The 26,084-nt window shown below is 42.6% G+C and overlaps 1 protein-coding gene across 2 annotated transcripts in view; it reads left to right on the forward strand.

Moving 5' to 3' along the window:
- The window catches only part of LOC118216712 (acid-sensing ion channel 2-like), a 359,513-nt gene extending 336,785 nt beyond the window's left edge, over nucleotides 1-22,728 (forward strand). For both annotated transcript variants that reach the window (XM_035398129.1, XM_035398128.1), the window contains exons 4-10: nucleotides 5,103-5,253; nucleotides 6,898-6,954; nucleotides 15,857-16,007; nucleotides 18,835-18,926; nucleotides 19,035-19,114; nucleotides 21,214-21,282; nucleotides 21,878-22,728. In XM_035398129.1, coding sequence (XP_035254020.1) covers nucleotides 5,103-5,253; nucleotides 6,898-6,954; nucleotides 15,857-16,007; nucleotides 18,835-18,926; nucleotides 19,035-19,114; nucleotides 21,214-21,282; nucleotides 21,878-21,979 — 702 coding nt within the window. In that variant the 3' untranslated portion in view covers nucleotides 21,980-22,728. The remainder of the gene's footprint in view (nucleotides 1-5,102; nucleotides 5,254-6,897; nucleotides 6,955-15,856; nucleotides 16,008-18,834; nucleotides 18,927-19,034; nucleotides 19,115-21,213; nucleotides 21,283-21,877) is intronic.
- The last annotated feature ends 3,356 nt before the right edge of the window (nucleotides 22,729-26,084 follow it).

Here is a 26,084-nt window from a genome sequence, read left to right on the forward strand (position 1 = left end):
AAAAGCCTGCTGGCCCGGCGCTCTGTGAGAGAGAGATGATTGGCTGGCAGGGGTGAGGGCACCGGCCCTGTGTTTTGGACAAAGCTCAGCCTTCTTGCCTTCCATCAGGTTTTCCTTTCAAATAAAAAAAAAAAAAACTCCCTACGGTGATGGCAGCATTGGACAATCGCAGATCAGGATATCCCCCATACCTTTGGAGCACAGCCATTGTATATCTCCTCATCCAATGAGATAACACGGTGCCCTGCGTTCGAATGTCAGCTAAATCCTCAGTTTGTCGCAGGTATGCGAATGCCCATTCATGGTCAATCAACATTTTAATGAACTTAATACCAGATCTGCTGCCATTTTGTGTATATATTGAGCCATGTGCTGCCTTTAAATATTTTAATAGTGCACGTGACAAATACATGCCATGCCAACAATCCTACATATACATTTGTTTCTTTTTGATATGTTATGAGACAAAAACTGTATTTGTATTTATTTATTTTGGAGTTCGTCTTTAGTGCATGTCTCTGACTGGCCGACAGTTTTGTGTGTTGAAAGATATTTAACGTTACAGCACACAAGCTATTTAATTGAAGTGTATTTTCTAGCTTTAGAGTACAAAAGCCCCAAGGCCTTATGCAAACTATTGTAAGGTCAGAAATATATCTACAACTAAGTTTTTTAAATACAAAAACTTATAATGATCTGCCTCAAAATAATTTTTATGGAATTGTATCCAATTTATTCGAATGAGGCGGGTGAAATTTTCAGTTGGATAAGTGGATGCTTTCAAACAAATTAGTTAACATACTGTAATGTTTAGTGGCATTTGGTATGAACAATAAATGAATAAATAAATAATACAGGCTGGCCCCGTTGGGTAAAACTTGGCCCTGGTTCTCCTACGGTTCAGTGACACAATGTACTCTGCTAATTGTGTCTGAATTGTAGCCTGGTAGGTCTCTGCAAAATTAACTGTATACAATTAACTTTTTACACAGTTGACTCTGCTTGCAATAGAATGGCTCCTGTTATGATAATTATCACATTTCTCCTCTTACATTATCATTTTGTAATTTTCAGCTTATTGTTTATTGCTTCTTTTCACATTGTCATCACACAGCCTTTGTCTAGTCGATTAGATGGAGTCACTGAAATGGCTTTTTCTAATTGTTTTGATAGAATTCAGGTCCCTTGTTCAGAAGAATGCAGCACCATTGGGTGTTGATTGGCTCTACTGGATAAAAAATCTTTTCTTTCCCTTTTAAATTGTAATGATACAAACTGAGGAAAAGTCACTGTTGGGGAAATGCATATTTTTAATGATGGCAGTCATTTGAAATTTGACACTCCCCAGCATGTAACTACTTGCTGCCCCCATTATATCTTAAATTAATCACAAATAACTAGGAGTATCAAGTACAGATCTTTGACAACTGCAAACAATGTGTAGTCACTACTGGGCGGAGATGTCTAGGTTCAAAATTGCTAATGTGTTCAGTGTAATATAAATGATTTAAAGTGTTTCATATATTTTAGATATGATTTTTAAAAAAAATATATAACGCACATAAAATCATGACTACACAAACTAAAAATATTTTTTATGAGAATGACACCATAAAGACTTTAGTGACATCTCCTTTCAATAGTTCCTCTTAAGAACTATATATATCTCCTTCATAGGCACTGCCTAACAACTAGATAGCACTACTAAACATTCAGAAGCATGTCAGTGACCACAAATAGGCTTACCTGCGTCACTTGGTGTGTCATGGATATGTCATTCGCTGCGTCAGTGGTGACTTACAGTAACACGCTACATGCCTGTTTGCAGCTCCTGACTTTTGCTTTGGTCAGTAAGACAGTATGAAGGCCTTTGTAGCGCCTATAAAGAAATTGTATAGCTCTTACGGAGGGCCAATCGGAGCGTGTTCTGAATCAAATTTTGAATAAATAGCGTGCATTCCCATCTCCTGCTATCAGAGATTTATTCCACCAATACAGTGCGTGTTAAGTATCCTTCTGACGATGCTGGTATCTATGGCTTCAGCTGAACGGCCTTTCAGCAGCCTATGGCATCTAAGGACTTACCAGCGCCGCTCCATGATTGGCAGATGACCCCCTGGTCTGGCCTAGATGAACGTTCACTGTGAAACTAAACAGCGAAAGAGTGCTGCGGAAGATTGACACAAGGGAGGTGCAGGGTGTGCTTCAGATAAGTACCACAAACAATCTATTTAACGTTATCAGTCTCAGCTATGGTTACCATAATGGTGGTGGTGGGGGGGCGATCATTTTGTGCACATCAAATCCTGCAAGCACCCCTGACTTACAGTTGGATTTCATCTTTGGAAAAATGGAGTACAATGACCCCCCCCCCCCCCCCCCCCGCTAACACGGTTGAGTGGGATAAATGTATGCATGTACATTTGTAAGTGCATTTGTAAGTATATGGAGCTCTTCTCCTATTTTCAGAGAATGCCTATGCATTATGCCAAAATGGACTTGCATGAACGCTAAAGCTTACGCTAACTCTTTCCGCGGTCAGCGGCCGCTAGCATTTCTGCACACTGGTGGTTTTACAGCCATTTCGCATCCCGCCCCCACCCCAGCCCCTACAATGAAACCCTTGATAAATCCATCCTCGAGGGCCACATTTTCAAAAGGATAGTGCATGTATTATGCATAGGAGAGATTTTAAGGGCGAATATTGTAAATGCGCATGTCATTTTTTTCCCCCGACTGATTTTTAAGCGGTTTAAAGATGCAATTAAGAGCTGGCCCTCGGAGGTGACATTTTGCCGTGTCTTTGCCCTCTGTAAATATGTAGATTTTCACGCATTCGCAGAACGAGCGCGCTCAGACTAGGAGGGGACGGAACGGGGCTCCATTAAGTAATTCAATTGCCCGTTTGAAAGTCAGTGTCAAGTGTAACCACATAAATTACTGGTTTAAATTTCAATTCGAAAAGACTAGCCTGGGAGTAATGCAACATGTCTGGCTTATCGTTAGGCTTACGGTTAGCATTAGGGTTACGGGTAGGGTAAGGCAAGGGTTAGGGTTTGGTGAACGGAGTCGTTCCACGGGAAATGGACAAGGCTGTCGGGCTTGTTCCTCAGAATCTCTTCATTTTTAATAAACATACTCCTTACCTACCTGTAAAGACTAAACCGCTAGAGCTCCAGATACCTCATAGTCATTGAGAAATAAATGGTGAATGATCATACAAAATGCCTGCCTTTTACTGAAGCATCATTTTCAAATGTCTATCTGTGGGGAAAAATAGGGATAAGAATCTTGCTCTTTTTGTAAGGTTACAAGGGTAACCAAAATAACTGATTCATATCTTAAAAACAAGTCATGTATGCAATTAAGGGTTATAAGTGTACACTGGTGATACATCTCCAGCCGGTGAAAATACAGTATGTGGGCATATTTCATATTTTCAGCCTCTTTCATTTATTATTTCATGGAGATATGTACATGGCTAATTTGTGGGAACGGATGTCACCCTTACATAACTCATTCATGACTCATAACTCATAACTCATTAATGTTAAGATGATAAATTCATTTTCAGATGGTTAGAATGTCTGCTTGAATGAAATATGCTCTTTGGGCACTGGAGTTTGCTGGTTCTGGATCAGTGCTCCAACGGAAAACCCAAGCCCTTATTGATCTGCCAAGAACCTGTTTGAGCTGAGAAGAACACTTTGCAGCCACAAAGAACCCTTTGGAGCTGTAAAGAACCTTTTTTATGAACAGAGGGTTCTTTGAGTGGAAAGGGTTCTATGTACAACCTTGAGCCATTCGAAATACCTTTTTAGTGTAGGATTTGAATTCCTGTTAGGGTTAGGGTTAGGGTTAAGGCAAGCAATTCCTCAGTTAATTTATTTAGTGCTTGACTGTACTCCTTTATTTTAACCTATTTTGTATTCAATCATGTTTCTTTTAGATACATGGGGAGAGAAGTCTTCAAAATTGTTCAAGCGTATGAAAATGTGCATTAAACGCTTTTACTCAAGACGACTAATTTCACAGCAACTGACAATCGTCAGCAACTTGTAACAGCGTGTAAGATCTCAAAATTAAATGCGGGCTTCACGAACGTCCTCCAGCTTTCAGGACCAGACCAAAAAAGTTTGTTCTAGTCCAGGCGTAAGCGGTTCACAGTCTGTGTGTCTGAAATCAAAATGGAAGGAGGGGGAAGCGAACGTGCAAGGTGTCCACTCAGATTCAGAGTGAGGCGGGGTGGATCTGCAGAGGCAGGCTGGCGGGGGTTTTTTTTTTTCACTTGGCGGTTTTTTCCGCTGCGTGCATCAGATCGCCCCGCAGGCTTGCGTGTCGCGGCTTGCGCGGCGACCCTGACCGCTGTGCCGCAGGGGCTGCTGGGATATCACTCGAGTCCTTGTTCCTGTTGTGTTGGGTGGCGGCGGTGCCGGTGCTATGTTTAGAAAGAGAATCACAGTGGCAGCGTTGTCTCAGTTGGACTGAATCCTTTTTTGGGTCCGGACTCAAATTAGCGTAGCGATCTTAATAGCGGAAAGCTTCATCCGTGAGTTTCCATTACTCGCATCGCATTCTCCATTCATGCCGAGTGTTCTCTACAATGCAGCATAAGCAACAAAGAGAACAGAATTAAATAGCTTGACTTTCTTATTTAGTATCAAGGACGGGACACGTCTGAGAGTTTCAATTTAATTTAGGGCTTATCTTTTTCCATTTGTTGGTAAATTACACGCGACCCGAAAGCCAGGTTTGCAGTTTCCACCACCGTGGAAAGGCTTGTTTTTTTTTTTGATGCGAGAAAGACGTGTCGAGAATCTGTGTGTGTGTGTGTGTGTGTGTGTGTGTGTGCGCATTACATTACATTACAGGCATTTAGCAGACGCTCTTACCCAGAGCGACTTCCGCAACATTGTACACAGCGTTTAGATTGCGTCCATTCGTACGGCTGGATATGTGCTGCAGCGTTGCACGTTAAGTTCCTTGCTCAAGTGTACAGCGACAGGCGTCCAAACCTGGGAATTGAACTCGCCACCTTTAGGCTGTGGTAACAGCTCCTTAACCCGGTGCGCCGCACTGCCGCCCTTTCTGCCTTCCTGCAGCTGACGTACCTGCCCCCGCCGTGGGGGGAGTGCCAGTCGAAGGCCCCGGACTCGGGCTTCTTCCCGGTCTACAGCGTGACGGCGTGCCGCATCGACTGCGAGACGCGCTACATCGTGGAGAACTGCAACTGCCGCATGGTGCACATGCCAGGTGGAGCGCGCTTCTCTTCTACCGTATTCATTTATTTATTTATTTTATGTTTGTTCCGCTCGTTTCCTCGTCCTGTGTTTTCTCTTCTTTTCCCGCCTCTGGGCTCTCCTCTCCTTCTTCGCACCCTTCAAAGCTCGTCGTGTTTTCGCTTGACGCCGCGTCGCTCTCTCGCTTTCTCTTCCTCTCTCTCTCCCTCTCCCTCTCTCCGTCGCTTTCTCTTTTAATCTGACATGTTTTTTTTTAAAGGCTGTCCGGACGACAGCCGCAGTGATATCTTTTCTGTGAGAAAAGCGACGGCCACCTGCTGCAGCCGGCGTGTCTTTTGTTCGATTCGGCCCCTGTCTGGACCAGTCAATACTCCTGACTCAATAAGAGATGTGTGTAACCGGTGCGGTGGCTGAGAGGGTGGGTTTTGGGGGCTGGCGAGATTTGTGCAAATCTTGTATCCAGGGAAAATTCTCACTCTCTCTCTTTGTCTCTCTATCTCCTTCTCTCTCTCTCTCTCTCTCTCACTCTCTCTCGCTCTCTCCCTGTCTCTCTCTTTCAGAATGTGTGGTGTGTAGATGGGGCTGTTTGTGTGATCAGGGGCAGGGAACTGGTCGTTTGTATGTGACTGGAGTAGCCTGGTTGGTTTCAGGGATTGATGGGTGGTGGTGTGTAGGTGTGGTGCAGGTATCTGTTGGTTATGAGACTGGGGGAGGGGGAATTTATTTATTTATTTGTATGTGTCATAGGTAGTTTAAGTGTGTATGGGGGATGTGGTTTATTGAAGGATTTCAAAAGTCACAAGAACAATGGAATTTCATGAGCTCTCACGTACGTTTTAGTCGAAAACTTGACAACAGAAAAGGGGCTATTTCTCTCTCTCTCTCTCTCTCTCTCTCTCTCTCTCTCTCTCTCTCTCTCCCTCCCTCCCTCCCTCCCTCCAACAAGCATTCCTCACAAAGAAATCACCATGGCGATAATGAAGAGGCACTGTATCGCAGGAAGCAGTTCAAATCTGAATTAGAATACTACGGACAGCATTCCCTGCCCTCGTTTATTGGCTCCCTCAGACTTTGTCGTCCTTGCAGTATTAACGAGATGCAAACAGACCAAACCGTGCGGAGAATTAAGAATGTAGAATCGTACCACTAAAACGGACTTCGACTCGGTCCGTTCCGTTACGGTGAATGTGGCTGGGTGTTAAATTAGATTTTAGCCTTAGGCCGGGCGTATCTTATGCAGGCATTTCTTCGCGGAGCTCTGGGTAGACGAATATTTGCGAAGGCGCCTAAACGCGTTCGCTCGTTCGGGCTCACGATGAATCGCGAACAAAAGTCGAACAAAAAAAAAAAAAACAAAACAAAACTTGAGACAAGAGTGTGAAGTTTGCGCCTCGCGAGCCGCGAGCCGCTGGCGAAGAGGGAGCCAAGTTCTGCCCGCTATCTCCGCGGCGAACGGAACTGCGAGGAGTAAAAAAAAAAAAAAAACCAACAAAACAAAACGAACCCGGAATGCTCGGGATCCCGCGAGCAGGGATATGCTTCCTGTCGGCGGCGGCGGCGGCGGCGGCGGCGGAGCTACGTCCGGTTCTCCGGTGTTAAGACCCGGCTGGCTCCGTGATTAATTCATGGGCTGAACTCTGCCGCTCTCTGTCCGCAGGCGACTCTCCCTTCTGCACTCCGGAGCAGTACAAGGACTGCGCCGAGCCTGCCTTGGGTAAGCCGCGAAAGCTGATCGCGAGCAGCCTCTTCAGGGGACCGGAGAACACTCCGGTGTGGGCTCTTCACGTGGGGATCAGAGAAGGACACCTGCTCGACGCGCTATAATTTGATATGCTTTACACTTTTTTATTATCGACTGACTTGCAGTGCCCCGTGAATGTTTAACACACCCTCTGTCCCCTGGTAACCTACCCTTATAAATGTTTATATTCCTGGCACGAAGATGACCAAGGCTTCAGTATGTTTTACTCAGTACAGTCTGTTGCCTCGGTGATGGGTTTCCTCCAAGAAAAGAATTATATACATCTGGCTATATATATCTGGGCTTAATCTCAAGAAACATAATATATTGAAATGCCCCATACCTACAGTATACAGCATCGAGAGTTTGGCACATTTCAGGGTTTCCTTCAGAAATAACCTCAATGACCATAGACTCTCAGCCCTTAAGAACATTAACTTCTGTGCCTTCTGATTGTATTACACTATGCCAAAAAACCTACACTACAAGGACAATCAATAAAAATAAGTGACATTTTTGAAAATATTTTCACTGCAACATCCAAGTATTATGTCAACAAAACTAGAACACTTGAATAATTTTTTTCTACCGGGTCGCTGGAGGATAAACTCCAGTCGCCTCCTCCTTGTAGAAATGAGCTTTGCTTACAAGCTAAAGCTGCTGCCTGTCTCATATCAACCCTGTACTTTTCCATTGCCTTCATTCACAAGAATGTCTGCTGATTTCTTAGTGACATTACCAAAACTGCACCTGAAACAGGATGTGGCTGCTGATTTCTTAGTGGCATTACCCAAACTGCACCTGAAACAGGATGTGGCTGCTGATTTCTTAGTGGCATTACCCAAACTGCACCTGAAACAGGATGTGGCTGCTGATTTCTTAGTGGCATTACCCAAACTGCACCTGAAACAGGATGTGGCTGCTGATTTCCTAGTGGCATTACCCAAACTGCACCTGAAACAGGATGTAGCTGCTGATTTCTTAGTGACATTACCCAAACTGCACCTGAAACAGGATGTAGCTGCTGATTTCTTAGTGACATTACCCAAACTGCACCTGAAACAGGATGTGGCTGCTGATTTCCTAGTGACATTACCCAAACTGCACCTGAAACAGGATGTGGCTGCTGATTTCTTAGTGGCATTACCCAAACTGCACCTGAAACAGGATGTGGCTGCTGATTTCCTAGTGGCATTACCCAAACTGCACCTGAAACAGGATGTAGCTGCTGATTTCTTAGTGACATTACCCAAACTGCACCTGAAACAGGATGTAGCTGCTGATTTCTTAGTGACATTACCCAAACTGCACCTGAAACAGGATGTGGCTGGTGATTTCCTAGTGACATTACCCAAACAGCTCCTGAAACAGGATGTGGCTGGTGATTTCTTAGTGACGTCACCCAAACAGCACCTTAAACAGAATGTAGCTGTACATAGACAGGATGGCAGTAAAGTTGTAAACAGACTGGTCGAAGGCATCAAAACATTCTAATAATGTATGTAAATCCAAAACGTGGATCACCCCAATTATCGCCCAATTATTATTATTACATGTTTCACAGGATGGCCAGATCATACTTTGCTGTACCAATGCAAGAGATTATTTAGACATAGCTTTGTATCATGGCAACATTGTAATAACAATATGTAATATATATAATTACATAGCTATAATTTGATCTATATCAGTTTTAATGTAGGTCTTCTCTATTTTGTATTTGAAGTACTACCACTGTTAAATGACTAGGGTGTTTTGTGATTAAGTGAAGCACATTTTTCCAAATTATTCTTTAGACCATCAAAGTGAGTCAAGAGCTACTCAAACTATTTATTTTTAATAGGGCCTTATCAACATCCTTATGGTGAAATACAGTTATAGTTTGTTTCTAAATTAATGATATATCTTTTTAAACACATTCTGACACCCTTATTTCCTGAAGTGTAACTTTGAGTGGGAGTCTTTTGGAGACAAAGTGGGACACTGTTTTTTCATTAAAAACTCATTATTGTGCATGTGTTTAAAACGAAACAATGTTTATTCATTTATTAATAATGTCAAAATGTTCATTCATATAATTCAATAACAATACGTTCAGATTTCATCAAAACGTCCGATGACAGTTATATAAATTAAATATATTGTATTCAACAGTTGATAATGTACCAGAAACAAATTAGCACTAAGCTCTGAAACGTGATTTCAATTAATTGAATTTAAAAGTAACAAAACAATGATTTTTATTTAACACCCACAAAAATGGTTTTAAAAATGTCAATGGGAACACAGTTAGATTAGTATGCTGAATTTCTAAATGAACAGTAAGAATAATAAGCCATATATATATATATATATATATATATAGCTTAATAAATTACCACAGTTTCCCAGACAGCTAAAAAGTTTATCACTCTCAGCAGGATTGCTGTCAATAATCTGCAAGCATTTTTTGTGCAGTATGATATGTAATACATTTTTATCACTGTTATAGCTAAAAGTTTGCCTGTGCTGTCTCCATAAAGTTCTTACTATTTTTACAAGAGGTCAAGCTTCAAAATCACTGAGGATAATGTCCCAGGCAGCCTTCAGATGGCCAAGGAACAGTTTTCTGCAATAGTACCTTGAATTTGGGCTTCCGGGAGTACTTCTTGCCTGTCAGTAATATCACATAATTGTGCTCTTCCGATATACATACACAGACACGCCCACATAAGGGCTCTCTACTGCCCGGGTCTCTACTGATCTTATAATCGAATAATTATTATCGTTTTGTACGAAATAGCTGGTTGCACATTTCACATCTCAATGGTCTTAAACTTCAAACGGTAACTTTCTTCCCTTTGACAATGGCAATGGTAAAAACAAGACTGAAAGGTATTTATACATCTTTAATCATGCTTGAAAGGCTATTGCCAGTGTCCAGAGCACCACTGTATTTTTATGCTGAGTCCTCTACATTCCTCCATGTTTTATTCCGGCTTTTAAATTCCGTTTACGGATATGCCATTATGACAAAGCCTTTTTTTTTTTTAAACCAACTGCCAAATGTTGTAAAGAGTGCTTTGGATTTAAGTTGAAGATTATAATTATATATATTTTTTTCTATCACCGGCTTCATCAAAATCTTTTTTTTCCCCTTCTGTTCGGAAGGGTGTTTTGGTTTTACAGCCTTTTTTCAGGCTTTGTGTGATCTCAGACCTTTCCACAGAACAAAGGGAGGCTTTTCCATCTCTTCTCCGCATCCGCGTATCCGTCCACAAATATTAAAGTGCATCAGACACTCCTCCACCGGAACACAATGAAATGTTAAAGAAAGGGAAAATCTGCTCATTGTTTTATTAAGTAATTTATTTATTCATTCATTCATTCATTTTTGTGTGGCATCATCTTCTGCTTTCTTGTACACACTGCTGGAGAGCTGTGGGTTTTTGTGTTTCTTGTCCAGGCTTATCTCATCGATGTTCAGTTCTCGGATTGTGTTTTCGCGCCTCTGTCTCCCCATGAGCCTCCATGTTGTGCTGAATTTTCAGTGCCCCCCTCTCAGGACAGTCTCCTGCATGCTGTTCACGGGCAGGGTCTCTAAGGCTCCGTCCCCCAGAGATTTCTGCTCTCTTGTGCTTTTTATTTTATGTTTGACTTTTTATTATTTTACCTCCATATAGAGCTAGTGGTTGTGTTACTGCCTGTCGGTCTGTCTGTGAGTAGAATAATTGATCGTGTGGATTTCAACGATTGGATTAAAGACAGTTAATACATTTGTTTATATCTTTCATACCTTCTGCAATCTTTGTTTATTCATTTATATTCATTCGAGGTAAAATATATGCACTTTCCTGAGTACAGCACAGTAAAATGTTCACTGTTAAATTCTGGTAGACAGTACACGTGATCCCGATTGTACATTTGATTCTATATGTTCTATTATCGGTATGTTAAAGTTGAATTAACGCCAAATGTTTCACCATTCTCTAACTCCTTAGCTGTCCTCTTCCATCTCGCTCTTTCATGGAATACTGCTGAGCAGGGTGTCAGTATTCATAAGCATTAGCAATTAATAAGCATCTCACGGTTGTATTGATTGTGTGCCGTTTCTCAGTATGAATACAAACTGCATTGCTAATCTTTACATCTGTTTAAATTTCTAATGCTTACAGCGTTGTGGAGGTCATATTTGATATCTAGTTATGTGAGAAAACATTGCCATTTGAGGCGTTTCTGTTTTGCAGCAGTGGTGAAAAAACAAAGTGGTTTATAGTAGTTTACTGTAGACTGAATATAGATATCTCCACAAGACGGATGACTACAGTTTGTTTTGTGTGTAGACGCTGTTCATTTATTAACGAGATTTTCGTCTTTGTTTTTGTTGAGGGATCAGAATGTCTACTAGCTCTGTTGTACTACTCACTTATATGACAGATCTGATCTGAATGGTCTCACAGGTTGTTGATTGTGTATGCTATCGCTTAAACCAGTTATACACAAAAAGGATTTAAAATAGCAAGTTATTGTAAAACATCCACTGGAGGAATTTGCTGAAGGAATGTCAGGCCACAGTTTTAGGATGCAATCCCAAGACAGGAACTTCCACTTGTTACCAAAGGAGCCCATTCTAAAACTAAAATGGGTGGAGTTTGTTTTCAAAATTGCGTGGATGTACTTGACAGCATAGAGGGAATCTGTGTTTGTAGCGCACATTTTACAGATGACTGCTGCCAGAACTTCAGGCTGAAGTCTGTGGGCTTCGCGAAGAAACTGATTTTGAATCTGTGCCTAGTACTACATATCCCAGGACCCCAGCAGCAAGCATTGCCAATTTGCATATTCATAGATTCTGGCATTGTCAATGAGGGTAAAGGTGTAGAGGTGTTACCAAGCCATTTTCAGTAGTTTATTGATAATTTCTTGGTGGAAACAACTTATTATTGAATTTGGAGTATTTTTTAAGTTTTTAAAATAAATCTGGAGGGGTACTAACATAGCTGTTGGTTGATTATCAAGTTGTGTTTTAGTAGTAATAGTACTGAATGTAGAATGGGTCTGACCAAACATTTTCCATTGTTAGTGAAAAGGCAGTTATCAGATGGATTTTCGGTAAAGATATATTCAGTGAAATGGGTTTAAAGAGAGCACCAATCGGAAGCACACACAGTAGGCTCAACCCGGGACGGGAGGGATTTAGTCGGGCGGGACGGCAGTGTCTTGGCGCTCACCCGCCGGTCCATCGGGCGCCCACAAGTTTGTCCGTTGAGCCGCCATTAAGGGTCTTCCTCCGGCTCATGTCTGTGTGAGCCTTTCCAAATCGTGGTGTGATAAGTGCCGGTTGACATCACATACTACAGAGGACATCGTATGATTCTCCGCGCTCTCCCGTATCAACAACAGAGGTCGCGCTGAGCGTTGGTGCTCGAATGGCAGCGTGACTGGGCATTCCAAACGGGTGCAAAATAGGGAGTAAATCTTTTTAAAAAAAGAGAATACATTTATAAAAGAATGCGTAAAGCAAAACACAGGAACATTGTGTTTGTGTTTTAATGAGGTCATGGGCAGTATTTGTAAAGTAGCACCAAGACCAATGTGCGTTGCAGTGGGGGGGAAAGTATACTTTGTACTCCGCATCTTCTGTGAAAATCTATTGTGAATTACCCGTTTTTATTGTGACTGTCATTATATATGCATTTGTAATATTTATTAGTCTGCGGCATGACATTACAAGATTTCAAGGTGTCAAAGTCAAGCAACAGGCAAGAAACCAAGCAAGCTGTTTGTGCTATTTGCTGAATGTTCTATGAAAATATTCTGAAATTGCTCTGGTGCACTGAGTTGCCTCTGGTGAGCTGATGTTTATACTTCAGTCTGCTGATAAGTATTTGATGAATGCTAAATTTCATTAAAATATTGATGGTATATAATTTACATAATTTATATAAACAAATGAGCTGTCTTCATTATTTAGGGGGAAAACATTCAGAAGCAGAACCCTGCTGTTTTTTTTAACGTTGGTTGGTTCACTGATTATGCATCTGTGCATCGTTACGGCTAAAACAATGCTACGCTAAAACAACAGCAGAGATTACATTGTGTGTTAAATCAAACTGATGTTTATCCAAACGAATTAGAAAATCGGTTCTGAAAACTAGAATGTGAACAGTTGAAACAGTGGTTTATTTTAAAACATGAAATGGCAAGAAAATATATTAAATACACACAGTTCTAGGAGGTTCAGTATGAAAAGAATCATTTAATTACTTTCCCAGAAAAAAAAGAAAGAAGAAAAAACATTAATTGCGTCACCAAGGAACACTAGCAATATAAAGCTAATAACAACAACCTAACGCGAATCACACCAATCACAAATACCGCATATGCCTTTGGTGCATCATATTCACTGTACGTTGTAGGTGAGGGCCATAAAGCAGGAGAAATTAATATCTATGGGAGCCGAGATCCAATCATCTCTCTTTATTATAATGAAAATGCGAGCGGACACATGCCATATTACATTTTCTGGTGTAATTACCGGGCCGTGGGGGACTCGGTTACGGCTAAGCCAGTGGGGATTCCGCTCGGCTCAGAAAGAACGGAAAATGTGTTGCGCCTCTGTTGTCGGTGTAACACCCAATGTTCTTTTCTCCGACTAATGAAGAATATGAATACCCCGCATAATTCAAATATCTTCATTGCTTGGTTAAATCCCTACCGTATGTTCACCGGGTGAGCGCAAATTTGTGGAATTGTAGAACATCGGCTGCAATTCCACATAACATTTGTACTTCAAAATTTGTCCTCGACTAACAAAAATTCAAAGAAAGAATTATTTCTTTTTTTACTTTACACAAACAGCATAGCGAACAGTTCAGAGATCACTAAAACTCATGGAGAAAAATGTGAAATACCTATGTTTACTTGTGAGTCAAATTTAAGCACAGGCTGAATACCAGGCCATTATTGAAATGCCCAATAATTTTTAGGTATCTGACTGAACCTCACATATGGGGAAAGAGAATGATATAAGATGTGTTTAGAAGATGGAGACTGTTAAAGCCAAAAGGCATCGGCGATCTGTCATTTTCTTTGACCTAAATGAACATGCCAGGTCAAATGGATGGGTTTATTAGCGTACAGAAGCTGTTGATTTGTATATTTGTCGCATAATTAGTATTCATTATTATTTTACTACTTAATTCTGCCTTAATTAAATTCAACCTATATGCTCTGACATTGTTGCAAGATCACAGATATGTATGTAAAGGTCAAGAACCATTCCAACAACATGGTAATTTTACAATAAAATAGCGTATACATTACAGTTCAGCGAAGCACTCTGTATGTAGCATAGTTAATTATTCTGGAAGCGTGCGGCCTGGTTAATTGGGAGCATTATGCGCGGGTCATGTTTTATGTAAAAAATCAGAAGGACGTTATCAGCGTGTGAGCTTGTGTGGGCGAGTCCAAGGAACGCTTTGTGCGCTGAAGGAGACGGCTGCTGGCATCTTAATTGAGAGCTTTAGCGTAGCTCTGCGGACGGTCTCCCTGCGCTAACCGTCGTGTTCTGCGGCGGCGCTCAAAGTCTTCCTCTCTCTCTCTCTCATCCGTATCCCGAGTTTGCCGTTCTTACTTTGCCGCACCCTTTGTCTCTGCTCAGACTGGATTATTCTTTTTTATCTGGCGAGGTAAACTATTTCTGGAGTTAAATCCGTGCAACGTGCTGAAAGGTAGGCATTCTATCACAGCTTGGCCGCTGAAAAAAAGATCCCTTCTCTCAGTTGTTATCAAGGTGTAATTAGTGTTTATTTCCCAGTACTTTAACTATAAAATCGACCAATAAAAAAAGCACTATGCGGGGGAAGAAAGGAATCACAGATTCATTAAAGGACTGAATGTAAGATAACTTACATCAGCCTTAAACCAAAATATAACACGGTCATGAGTGCACACTGCTAAACATCCATATAAAAGCGCAAAGTGTGCTATAACAATCCCAAAGTAATTACTCAAGCGCACATCCTATATTTTCACTACAGCCCACCCTCGGAGCCGTTATGTAAACGAACGCAGTGCGGAGTACACCTGCAATGTCACAACAGCAGCGTGTTATTCTCAGAGCTGTGGAAACAGGCACTGGAAGATCAATAAAGAGAGATTTCACCTCCAGAATCCACCGTCTGCCAGAACAAGCAGTAAACATGCCATTTTTTTCGCCAGTAGTGATGAATTGCGTGCATGCATGCATATTGTAGGCGTTCATCTGTTCTCCTCTGGATGTTTGTGGTCTCAGAGTGGAGGGGATGTGTATGCATTTCAGCCCCTCATTTTTACTAATGCAGGTACTCCTGTTCAGTAAATTTGTTCAGGCGCCGTATTGGCTGTAATGATGGATTATCGCAAGTCCATCCCTCCTGCAGGCATTTAGTAAATCTGGGCCCGAGTTCTTAAGTCCCTGGGTGCAACTCTTCAACCAGACATGCGAGTCAAACAAACACACCAACAGCTGAACTGCATTAAAAAAAAAACCCCACTTTCAAATCAATTCCTTTCAAAACTGCACCAAGTGGACCACAAAAACTGTTTGATAGTGCCCTGGCGGAGTTTAGCAGTTTTGCTTAGCTTAGCTAATCACACAGGCAGGATGCCTCAGAGGCCGTAGAGTATGTGACGTTCGTCACAGCCCTGCTGTAACAGAAATGATGCTCTTTTACCAAAAATAGCTGACGTGTATTCAGAATCCAGAAATGACATTCATGTGATTCTTTTCGTCTTCTTTCATTCACGCTCTCGTGCTTCCCTTCCCGCACCACCATCTCTTCTCCCTCCCTCCTTCCCTCCCTCCCCTCCTTCATCCTCCTTCCTTCCTCTCCGACTGTCGTGGCTGCCCCAGCGACGTTGTCGGAGGAGAACAACAACTGCCTCTGCCGGACTCCGTGCAACACCACGCGCTACAACAAGGAGCTCTCCATGGTGAAGATCCCCAGCAAGACCTCGGCTCGGTACCTGGAGAAGAAGTTCAACAAATCCGAGAAGTACATATCGTAAGTGTGCCGCGCGTGAACGCCTGTGCGTGTGTGTTAACCACTGCGAACTCACATATAACGCTGTTAGGCTTAATTAGCCAATGCAACTGTGGGCGGCAGTGTAGCATAATGGCTAAGGGGCTGGTCTTGTAACATAAAGGTCGCAGGTTCGATTCCCCGGTAGGACACCGCCGTTGTACCCTTGAGCACGGTACTTAACCTGCACTGCTCCAGCGTATATCCAGCTGTATAATTATACAGAGCCTCTACTGAATGCCTGTAATGTATAAGCGACGTATGCTCAGATTTATTTCCCACCATGGCTCAGGCTTTCAGTTCGTCCTGCATCATCCAAGTGCTCTGTATAATAGGAATTGCATAGTACTTTGCATATTATAATGGTGCCGTGGATTTCCTATTAGGTTTCAAAGTGTTCTTTTCTCTTTGCCATCTCTGAAAAAAAACATTTGAGTTCATGGAATTATCCTAGTGACGGGTCCCAAACTGAGACGGTCTGGTGACCGAATTTGGCTTTTCGGCGCCGGCACGTGTAAACGCCGGTGAGGTCCAACCTTCCACCGGCGGGAAACCCAACCCAGCGCTTAAAGGTCGCTTTCGTAGACGAGCCTTCTCACAGCAAGACACGAGCAGATAAGAACTTACGCATACATATTAATGAGGACGGGCCACTAGACCCAGCTCAGAGCGCAAGAACGCATGCAAATGAGAACAAGGCGTCCCCCAGCTAGAACATAATACTGTACATAATGATGAGAACAGGGCATGTGGCCCAGCTGGAACATAATACTGTACATAATGATGAGAATAGGGCATGCGGCCCAGCTGGAACATAATACTGTACATAATGATAAGAACAGGGCATGCGGCCCAGCTGGAACATAATACTGTACATAATGATGAGAATAGGGCATGCGGCCCAGCTGGAACATAATACTGTACATAATGATAAGAACAGGGCATGCGGCCCAGCTGGAACATAATACTGTACATAATGATGAGAATAGGGCATGCGGCCCAGCTGGAACATAATACTGTACATAATGATGAGAATAGGGCATCTGGCCCAGCTGGAACATAATACTGTACATAATGATCAGAACAGGGCATCTGGCCCAGCTGGAACATAATACTGTACATAATGATGAGAATAGGGCATCCGGCCCAGCTAGAACATAATACTGTACATAATGATGAGAATAGGGCATCCGGCCCAGCTGGAACATAATACTGTACATAATGATGAGAATAGGGCATCCGGCCCAGCTGGAACATAATACTGTACATAATGATGAGAATAGGGCATCCGGCCCAGCTGGAACATAATACTGTACATAATGATGAGAATAGGGCATGCGGCCCAGCTAGAACATAATACTGTACATAATGATGAGAACAGGGCATGCGGCCCAGCTGGAACATAATACTGTACATAATGATGAGAACAGGGCATCCGGCCCAGCTAGAACATAATACTGTACATAATGATGAGAATAGGGCATCCGGCCCAGCTGGAACATAATGCTGTACATAATGATGAGAACAGGGCATCCGGGCCAGCTAGAACATAATACTGTACATAATGATGAGAATAGGGCGTCCGGCCCAGCTAGAACATAATACTGTACATAATGATGAGAATAGGGCGTCTGGCACAGCTGGAACATAATACTGTACATAATGATGAGAATAGGGCGTCCGGTCCAGCTAGAACATAATACTGTACATAATGATGAGAATAGGGCATCTGGCCCAGCTAGAACATAATACTGTACATAATGATGAGAATAGGGTGTCCGGCCCAGCTAGAACATAATACTGTACATAATGATGAGAATAGGGCATCCGGCCCAGCTGGAACATAATACTGTACATAATGATGAGAATAGGGCATGCGGCCCAGCTAGAACATAATACTGTACATAATGATGAGAATAGGGCATCCGGCCCAGCTAGAACATAATACTGTACATAATGATGAGAATAGGGTGTCCGGCCCAGCTAGAACATAATACTGTACATAATGATGAGAATAGGGCATGCGGCCCAGCTAGAACATAATACTGTACATAATGATGAGAATAGGGCATCCGGCCCAGCTGGAACATAATACTGTACATAATGATGAGAATAGGGCATGCGGCCCATCTGGAACATAATACTGTACATAATGATGAGAACGGGACATTCGGCCCATTTTGACTTTGCGATTTACATAGAGACTATAGAGCATCCAGCACTGCGAACACCCCCAGGGTCTTTGCCTTGGAGTGATCAATTACCTTTCAAGCTGTTCCAGGCATTGCCAACTATTTATTAAAATATAAAAAAAATGTAACAAAAAAAATTACCTGATATTCTTGTGGAATTTACCCTTAGCTAATTTCTACCTCCACCCCCTAATGCGGACAGAACTCAACCTAAAAATAGTCTTAATTTGACTTTATTAATGTCAATTATGAATTTAAAACTCCAAATGAAATCCGCCCTCTCGACTAGCAGAAATCAGCCTTTATCACATTGGCTCATTCGCTTGTTCTTTTACGTTTGTGCCGCAGTCGTAATGTTATTACAGGCAAACCAGACGGTCGGCTCCGTTTTATTAACACTGAGAGTTCTGTTTCCGTTAACGCCGAAACATTCAAATTTGCCACATCTTCTGAAAATTACAATACTGTTTCAACAGACCTTTGGATTTGCAGAAGCTTCTGTTATTGACCAGAGCCTCCTATAGCTAAGAAAAACATAACACGGAATGAAAACAACAATCCACCATTTTGTTTATAGCAATATCTGCACTGCAGGTAATCCACTCTTTCTGTTTCAGGGACAACATCCTGGTCCTGGATGTGTTTTTTGAGGCCCTCAACTACGAGACCATAGAACAGAAGAAGGCCTACGAAGTGGCGGGTTTACTGGGTGAGAATGTGCTGAGGAGCCAATCGGCTCTTTGTCGCAGTTGCCAAGCGAATGTCCCTGTCGACAGCGACCAATGAGAACGTGTCCTCAACCTGTGCTGTTTGGCAGGCGACATCGGTGGCCAGATGGGACTGTTCATCGGCGCCAGCATCCTGACGATACTGGAGGTGTTCGACTACGCCTACGAGGTCAGTTTTTTAACTTGGAGATCGAGAGCTAAGAATTACTGAATAAGCGCCTGAGTTATCTTCTTTTTGTTTTTGTTTTTTTAGACTGAAATTTTTTTTGATCTCTTTATTTGCCTTGGTGAATTGCATTGAGATTTTTAAAAAATGTATTTTTGTTCAAAAGAGCCCTGGGCAGGAGGTTACTGCACAAAGCACGAAACACAATTCAGCACGGTTCAATAAAAAATAACAACCATGAAACGGAAAAGAATTTCAATGAAAAGGTGGTCGAGTGCACTTTATCTTTAGTAGCAAGAACATGTGTGGTGTTTTTATCAGACTCTTAAAAAACACACAAGGAGATCAAATTTTGAAAAACCGGCATTGTCTTTTTTACAATACCGAAGATGAAACGGCTGAAATGAACTTTCAATGCCGTAACCAGAACAGATGCGATGTGTGAAGGGGGGATGATGCTGTGATTTTGGCCCTATTTGAAAGCTTAATATCTGAAGGCCCATCTGCGGATAGAATTCCACATTTCTGAGCTCTTGTGATGCGCCGAACATTGTATCAGAAATGTAAATGTCAGGCTAACGCGTCACGCCGATAGGGTGCGACATCTTTTTAATCTGCTTCAGTCCGAGACACATCCTGTTCCCATCTCAAAAGGACATCTGTGCAAAGCGTAGCAGTTAATCGTTGCGCTCAACTCTCTGGATGTAGAATGCGAGCGACAGATAATAATTGATGTTCGTGCTTTAATGCGGGGCTCTGTGAAGTATTTCTCCTTGGATAAGACGTAAAGCTGGCTCAAATATGGCTCCGTCAGCAAAGGCACTCTCTCACCGAGTTCAGGCTGGCCCAGGCAGCACAAGCCCTCAAATATTTTTGGGAATAAAAGAGGCTGACTAGGATTAAGAAACATTTTGAAAATATATTTTTTAAGAGGCTTTTTCTGTCAATGTTTTGGCACTAGATTATAAGGTTACCTCTGGTGAGTTTATAAGGTCACCATCATGTGAGTTTATGATGTAGATACATAAACATTTTTATTGAATTTCCCAGCAAGGACACTATTTCATTAGTGGTGTGCATAAGAGAATAAATGCAGAAGCAAATAGTTCATGACTCGTGAGAATGTATGTTCAGTTATTGAAATTATGCTTATTATAAAGTGGTATGTGTTTGCTTGTTTACGCATTTGGGTCATTGGTTAATGTCGGTACATGGATGTTTTGACCAGAACGGACGATGGCCAGCTCATAGTGACTGAAGAAATGCAATTCAGACCTCACTTCTTAATTGAGCAGACACACTGGAGCTATGTAGATAACTTCCCATGGGGAAAACGCTCTTTCATGTAGCTTTAACATCAGCCAATTAGCTGGCGCAAGTACGATTCAAATTTTTCAAACAGCATTTCATTGACTTTCTTTGGTTTCCTCTCAGCTGAAAAACAGGGCTCACGTTACTGATCGACATTTATATTTTGTTTTAAACGCAATCAAATCCAAAAGCACACATTTCAGCCAGTCAGCTCACCGTTGAAATGAATGAAGTTATGAATTAACATTCAGCTATCGACGCTACTTGACATTTCCTGTGGTTTGAGATGGGTGATGATCTTGTGAATGAGAAATCGGATGCATTACGTTCGAGCTTTCTAACACGAACGGTAGGCTAAATTGGGTTAGCCCCACCTGCGTCTTCTGCGACTAAACAGAAGCACTGCCGTGCCGCAAATTTGCCGTTTATTTTTCCTCAAAAGGTTCTGCTTCGCCTTCTCCCCCCTCCCAGGTTTCCAGCTTTTTTCTGGTTTGCCGTTAGCAAGGAAGATGATTCCCATTCATTTCGAGCAAAGAGTCAAAACGGTTGCGTTATTCATCAAACGAACTGCCGTTTAGGTGTATGTAAAAGGGGCGGCGATTCCTACACGGATCACCTGGTGTGAATGTAAATACCCATCAAATTAAAGCTGACAGAAGGCACGTTTAACCTCTTTTCATCGTTTTACTTCACATCCACTGTGCTAGAAAACGAAGCCAATAAAAAAAGCAAAAAGATTGCGTCACCGTCCCAGTACGCACGCAGGTGTAAACGGTGTTGTTTTTCGCCAGGTGATGAAGGAGAGGCTGCTGGAGCTGATGTGCAGAGAGGATGAGGAAGGTAGTCACGGGGAGGACGTGGTGAGTAAGGTTCAGGCTAAATAAACTTGTGTTTTTAAGAGTTTAGTTCATATTGGCAGGATTCACATGGCACTCGAGGACAACGCCTGGACACTTATGACACTTAGATAACACTTATGTTTGCTTTTATATGTATATTTTCTGCATCTTTTTTCACTTAATTTTAAACGTGTATATACGCAAATGTGCATTTTTCTGTGTAAAGTACATTGGATTTCCTTGTGTATGAAATGTGCTACATAAATTAACTTGAACGCGATGTGAGGTGGTGTATTCACAGCACCTGTTTCCTATATTCAACACACTGTAAACGTTCTAGAGCTATTTTTCATTCAGTTCAGGGCAAAACGGCATGCGTGTGTGTGTGTGTGTGTGTGTTTGCATAGTGGTGCCATTTGTTGACATTCTTAGACATTTCTTTCGCCAAATGTTGAAGTAATTAGGATAACAACCTAGATGTAACGTGTGCATGCATGTCTGTGTGTGCGTGTGTGTGCGTGCGTGTGTATGTGTGCTTGCTTGTGTATGTGTGTTTGTGTATGCGTGTGTGTGTGTGTGCACGCGTGTGTGTGTGTGTTTGTCCCTCCACGCCCAGAGCACCTGCGATCCAGTGGGGAATCACTCGGAAGGCATCAGCCACACTGTGAGCGTCCCCCTGCAGTCCACGCTGGGAACGCTGGAGGAGATCGCCTGCTAATGACCAGGCCAGCGCCTCCTCCGCGCGCTCCCCCCTGACCGGGACGGAGATCACAGGAACGCGGGGGGGTGGGTGGGGTGGAGGGGGGGAGGAGCCGACCCGCCCCCCCCCCCCCCCTTTCAACAGACTGCACCGTCTCCTCGGAGCGGAAGCCCTTCGAGGCACAGCCGAATCAAAGACATGCGCCCCGGCGTGTGCCGTCCTACACCGCACACAGCACAACGTCGGAGCGCGAGACCCCGCCTCCCGGACTCGAGCGCGGCCTTCTTTTCCGGCGGTCGAGCAAGAGCCCTCCCGCTCTCTCTCCGTCCCGCGGAGAGGTCCGCCGCGACGAAGCGGCTCGATCGGCCGAAAGGACGCGCGTCTGTATATAAGATTTGTGTACACCAGTCGCTCTGTAACGTCTGTTCACGGTCTACTGCCAAATTGTACATTGTCAAACCGTTCTATTTGCATGTGGGTTCTTTGGATACCGTTCTTTTTAATGACGCTGCTTACTTTTGCGCTGTTTCTCTCTCTCTCTCTGTCTCTCTCTCTCTCTCTCTCTCTGTCTCTCGCTCTCTGTATGGCTTGTAAGGCGGGGTTCGTTCCGGGCCCGGCTCTTTGACGAGGTCGCCGCCCGCGACTGTTGCACCCTGGGACGGCTTTCTTTGTTAATTAAAAATGTGTGTGCGATGAGCTCTCTCTGTGTGCGCGTTACTGGCTGCGCTCGTTTATAATTTTGTCTAATAAATAATTGGTCTACTGTAGGTCTCTCTCTCTCTCTCTCCCTACGTTTACTCTCCGTGTTCCGTGAGGGGGAGGAGAGAATGGTGGGAAGGGGCGGAGCCGAGTGCTGACGGACGTCTCTCCCTTGAGATTGAGCCAGTGTTTCTCAGCCGTCTCCGCTCTGCTGTCGCCAGACGGCTGTCGCCAGACGGCCGTCACCGGACAGCTCTCCCGCCACAGATCCCGCCAGGTCCAGCCTTCATCAGAGCCTCCTCATCCTCAGCCTCTGCACCACAGCCTGACCCCCGACCAATCAGGTGAGGTGTCGTGGTGCGATATTTAGGATATCGCTCCCAAGCATTTCAATAACTGCATAGAGAACAACTTGAGAGATATGAGCCTTAGTTACAGACTGGCCTGGTATCAAACAAGAAGTAGCGTATGCTACTTGCCAAGCTTCTCATTATCACTTATGCAAAAATTCAAGTAGCAAATGAAAACAAGTTGCTCTTTCCATTGCTTAAAAAAACTCAAAATACTTTAAATGTAATTAAATGTAGGGGGCATGGCTTTTACTGAATACAGACGGGGAAGTCAAAGGTGTTCGCTAAAATGGAAACACTTGGAGAACAATATGGCAATTATTTATCAGCAAAGGAATTTAATGAATGCAATATTTTTCCAAACCGTTAAAAGAAAGTACATCTTGTACCAAAATAGATAGGCCTCTTTATGCTGCATATAAATGATATGAAAGCAGGATGCACTCGCTCTTTGTTTATGTATGCAGACGATTCAGCTATTCTAGTGTCTAGTGCCAGCTAACACAAAACATTCTAACAATGTTGCAGCAAGTAACATAGCGTGGGGCGACATAGCTCAGGAGGTAAGACCGATTGTCTGGCAGTTGAAGGGTTGCCGGTTCAAACCCCGCTCTGGGTGTGTCGAAGTGTCCTTGAGCAAGACACCTAATCCTTAACTGCTCTGGCGAATGAGAGGCATCAATTGTAAAGCGCTTTGGATAAAGCGCTATATAAATGCAGTCCATTTACCATTTACCAAGTAGTGGCACTGTTAAAACATGGACAAAACATGCCAGTAACATTGTGAAAACATTTTGCACTACCCGGGAAGGAAGGATACAAGAAATACTAGTTAATGAGCTAGGTAGGATAAGGACTTGGGTATCAGACAGTAGGGTCCTTCTACACTCAGGCAAGACTGAGTCTACCTTGCTTTGTTCAAAAGCTAGGCTGAATAAAGATTTGGAACTGGATATAAAACTAGGAGGGGAGCCTATCATTTCTGCGTCCTCTGTTAGCTACCTAGGTTGCATCCTGAATAGGAACTTAGGGGGAGAAAGTGTGGCCTGAAGGTTTTGGGCGAGGCAAAGGCCAGACGTATCCGTCTGTGTCTCTGACTGTTGACCTCCAGTCAAGTCCAATGTCACCTTGACTGCACCATTAGTTCATACTATTGGGTTCTGAACAAAGCCTTGAAGCAGAAACTTCAGGTATTCTATAATAGCCTTAGTAGTGCTAGGTGTGGATCGAAGGAGCCATGTTGGCATGTCTGTTTTTACAGCCTGACTGTTGAGGTTAGAACATGCCTCATGCAACCTAATTGGCCGATTTCACAGACACAGAATAAACACAGCCCTGGGCTAAACTGAGATAATTCATTGTGTAAAGTGTATGAATTGAATTCACTGTATGGAGAATCTCTAGTCAAAAATTGAATTTATTCTAGGACAAGACTAAATCTGTCTGTGAAAGGGGGCTGTTATCCTCCATATGTTCTTAAATTGTAGAGCCCGTAGTTACCTTGCCAACCATTTTAAGGTGGGAGAAGTACATGGTCTGAACACCACAGCAAGTGTATCGAAGTTGAATCTTTATAGATTTGAGTGTATGATGGGTAAGGTTTCTTTTATTTTGGTTTATTTATGAGGGAGTCTCTCGCAATCAAACCGGTCCAGAACCCATTGGTTTTAAGACAGATATCAAGCAGAGATTGCTAGAAAGTATTCCAAATTTAGGATTTGTATGTTGCATTTTATATTTTATAATGAGCTGATGCCATTATGAAAAATATGTAATATTTGATTATGTGATGTGTTGTTTTATGTACAGTATCATCATTGCTTAAATCTATGACCATCTTGCTTAGGGATCAAGGATCATCAAAGACCATGATGGAAATAAATCTCAGACTTATCTGTGCTACTCTTGACAATCTTTCTAAATGTTTTAACCAGTTTTCAATCCTTTGAAAATTGTCAAAGAAACTAAACAAGAAACAAAATGGAATGTTCCCTTTTAAATCATTCAGCAGTAACCGTTGGGCTTTATCAAAAGAAATGTGCAGTTTGCAAAACTAAAGAATCATGAACAAATTCTTAAAATCTTTATAATTTTGTTTCACTTTCAAAGCAACACTTCAGAGTTGTAAACAACCTTCAGCCTCTGATAGTTTTTGTATCTTGGAGGATGTGCCATATTGATTTTCTTATGAATACACTTGTTCTCCAGTCGTGGGCTTGACTGTCCTAGGCTTCAAATGCACAAAGAAATAAGGTTTTGACCGGAAGATGCACCAGCGGTTGACTGACCTGAAAACACAATGTCTATTTGAGGAATTGTAAGTGTGACAGCATGTGACAGCCAAGGAAGGGTTTCATGGTTCACTGTCCCCCAGTAGAGCAGACACACATACGTCTGAACGGTTCAGACGTTTACGTTTGACTGCGCTCATTTGGACGGCCATTTTGGAGGTGGAACCACACGAACTGCATCTTTCATATTAATGACCTAAAGCATTGCCTCTGATTGAATTGCCAAATCAATAAAGCATGTTAATTGAGTCATAAGGAAGACCAAAGCGCCAGTAAGAAAAGCTCTGTGTCTCACTCTGAGAATGGAGTGAAACTGGATCTGCTTTTTCCGTGCCGACAGATCTATTTTGAAACGGAAAGTGTTACAGTACATTTTGCACTTGAAAAGGTGCGGTTAAAAAATCGAAACTAACTGTATTGAAGAACTTTTGGCTGGAAGCGACTTGGCGTAGGATCGTTGTAACAGAATCGTCTTTCTCCCGTCCATTTCCTAATTGTATTCATTTTGAGGATATAAAGTATTTCAAAGCCCATATGTATAAAGCAACTCAGACAAGGAGAGCCAATGTAGGATCAAATTTCCCCCATGTCCATCTCCTAACCTTATCAATTATGAGCAAAAAGGCAAACAGATCCTAGATCAACACTCATACTTTTAGATACTTTATGAATACAATCAATCAATATTGAATTCACATATTAACAGGCCTACTAAAAAGCCTCATTCAGTTCAGGCCTTAATGGAGGGCTGTAAGGTAAGGATGCACTACGCCATTGTCTCCT

This window comes from Anguilla anguilla, chromosome 17 (assembly GCF_013347855.1).
Source record: "Anguilla anguilla isolate fAngAng1 chromosome 17, fAngAng1.pri, whole genome shotgun sequence".
Taxonomy (NCBI): Eukaryota; Metazoa; Chordata; class Actinopteri; order Anguilliformes; family Anguillidae; genus Anguilla; species Anguilla anguilla.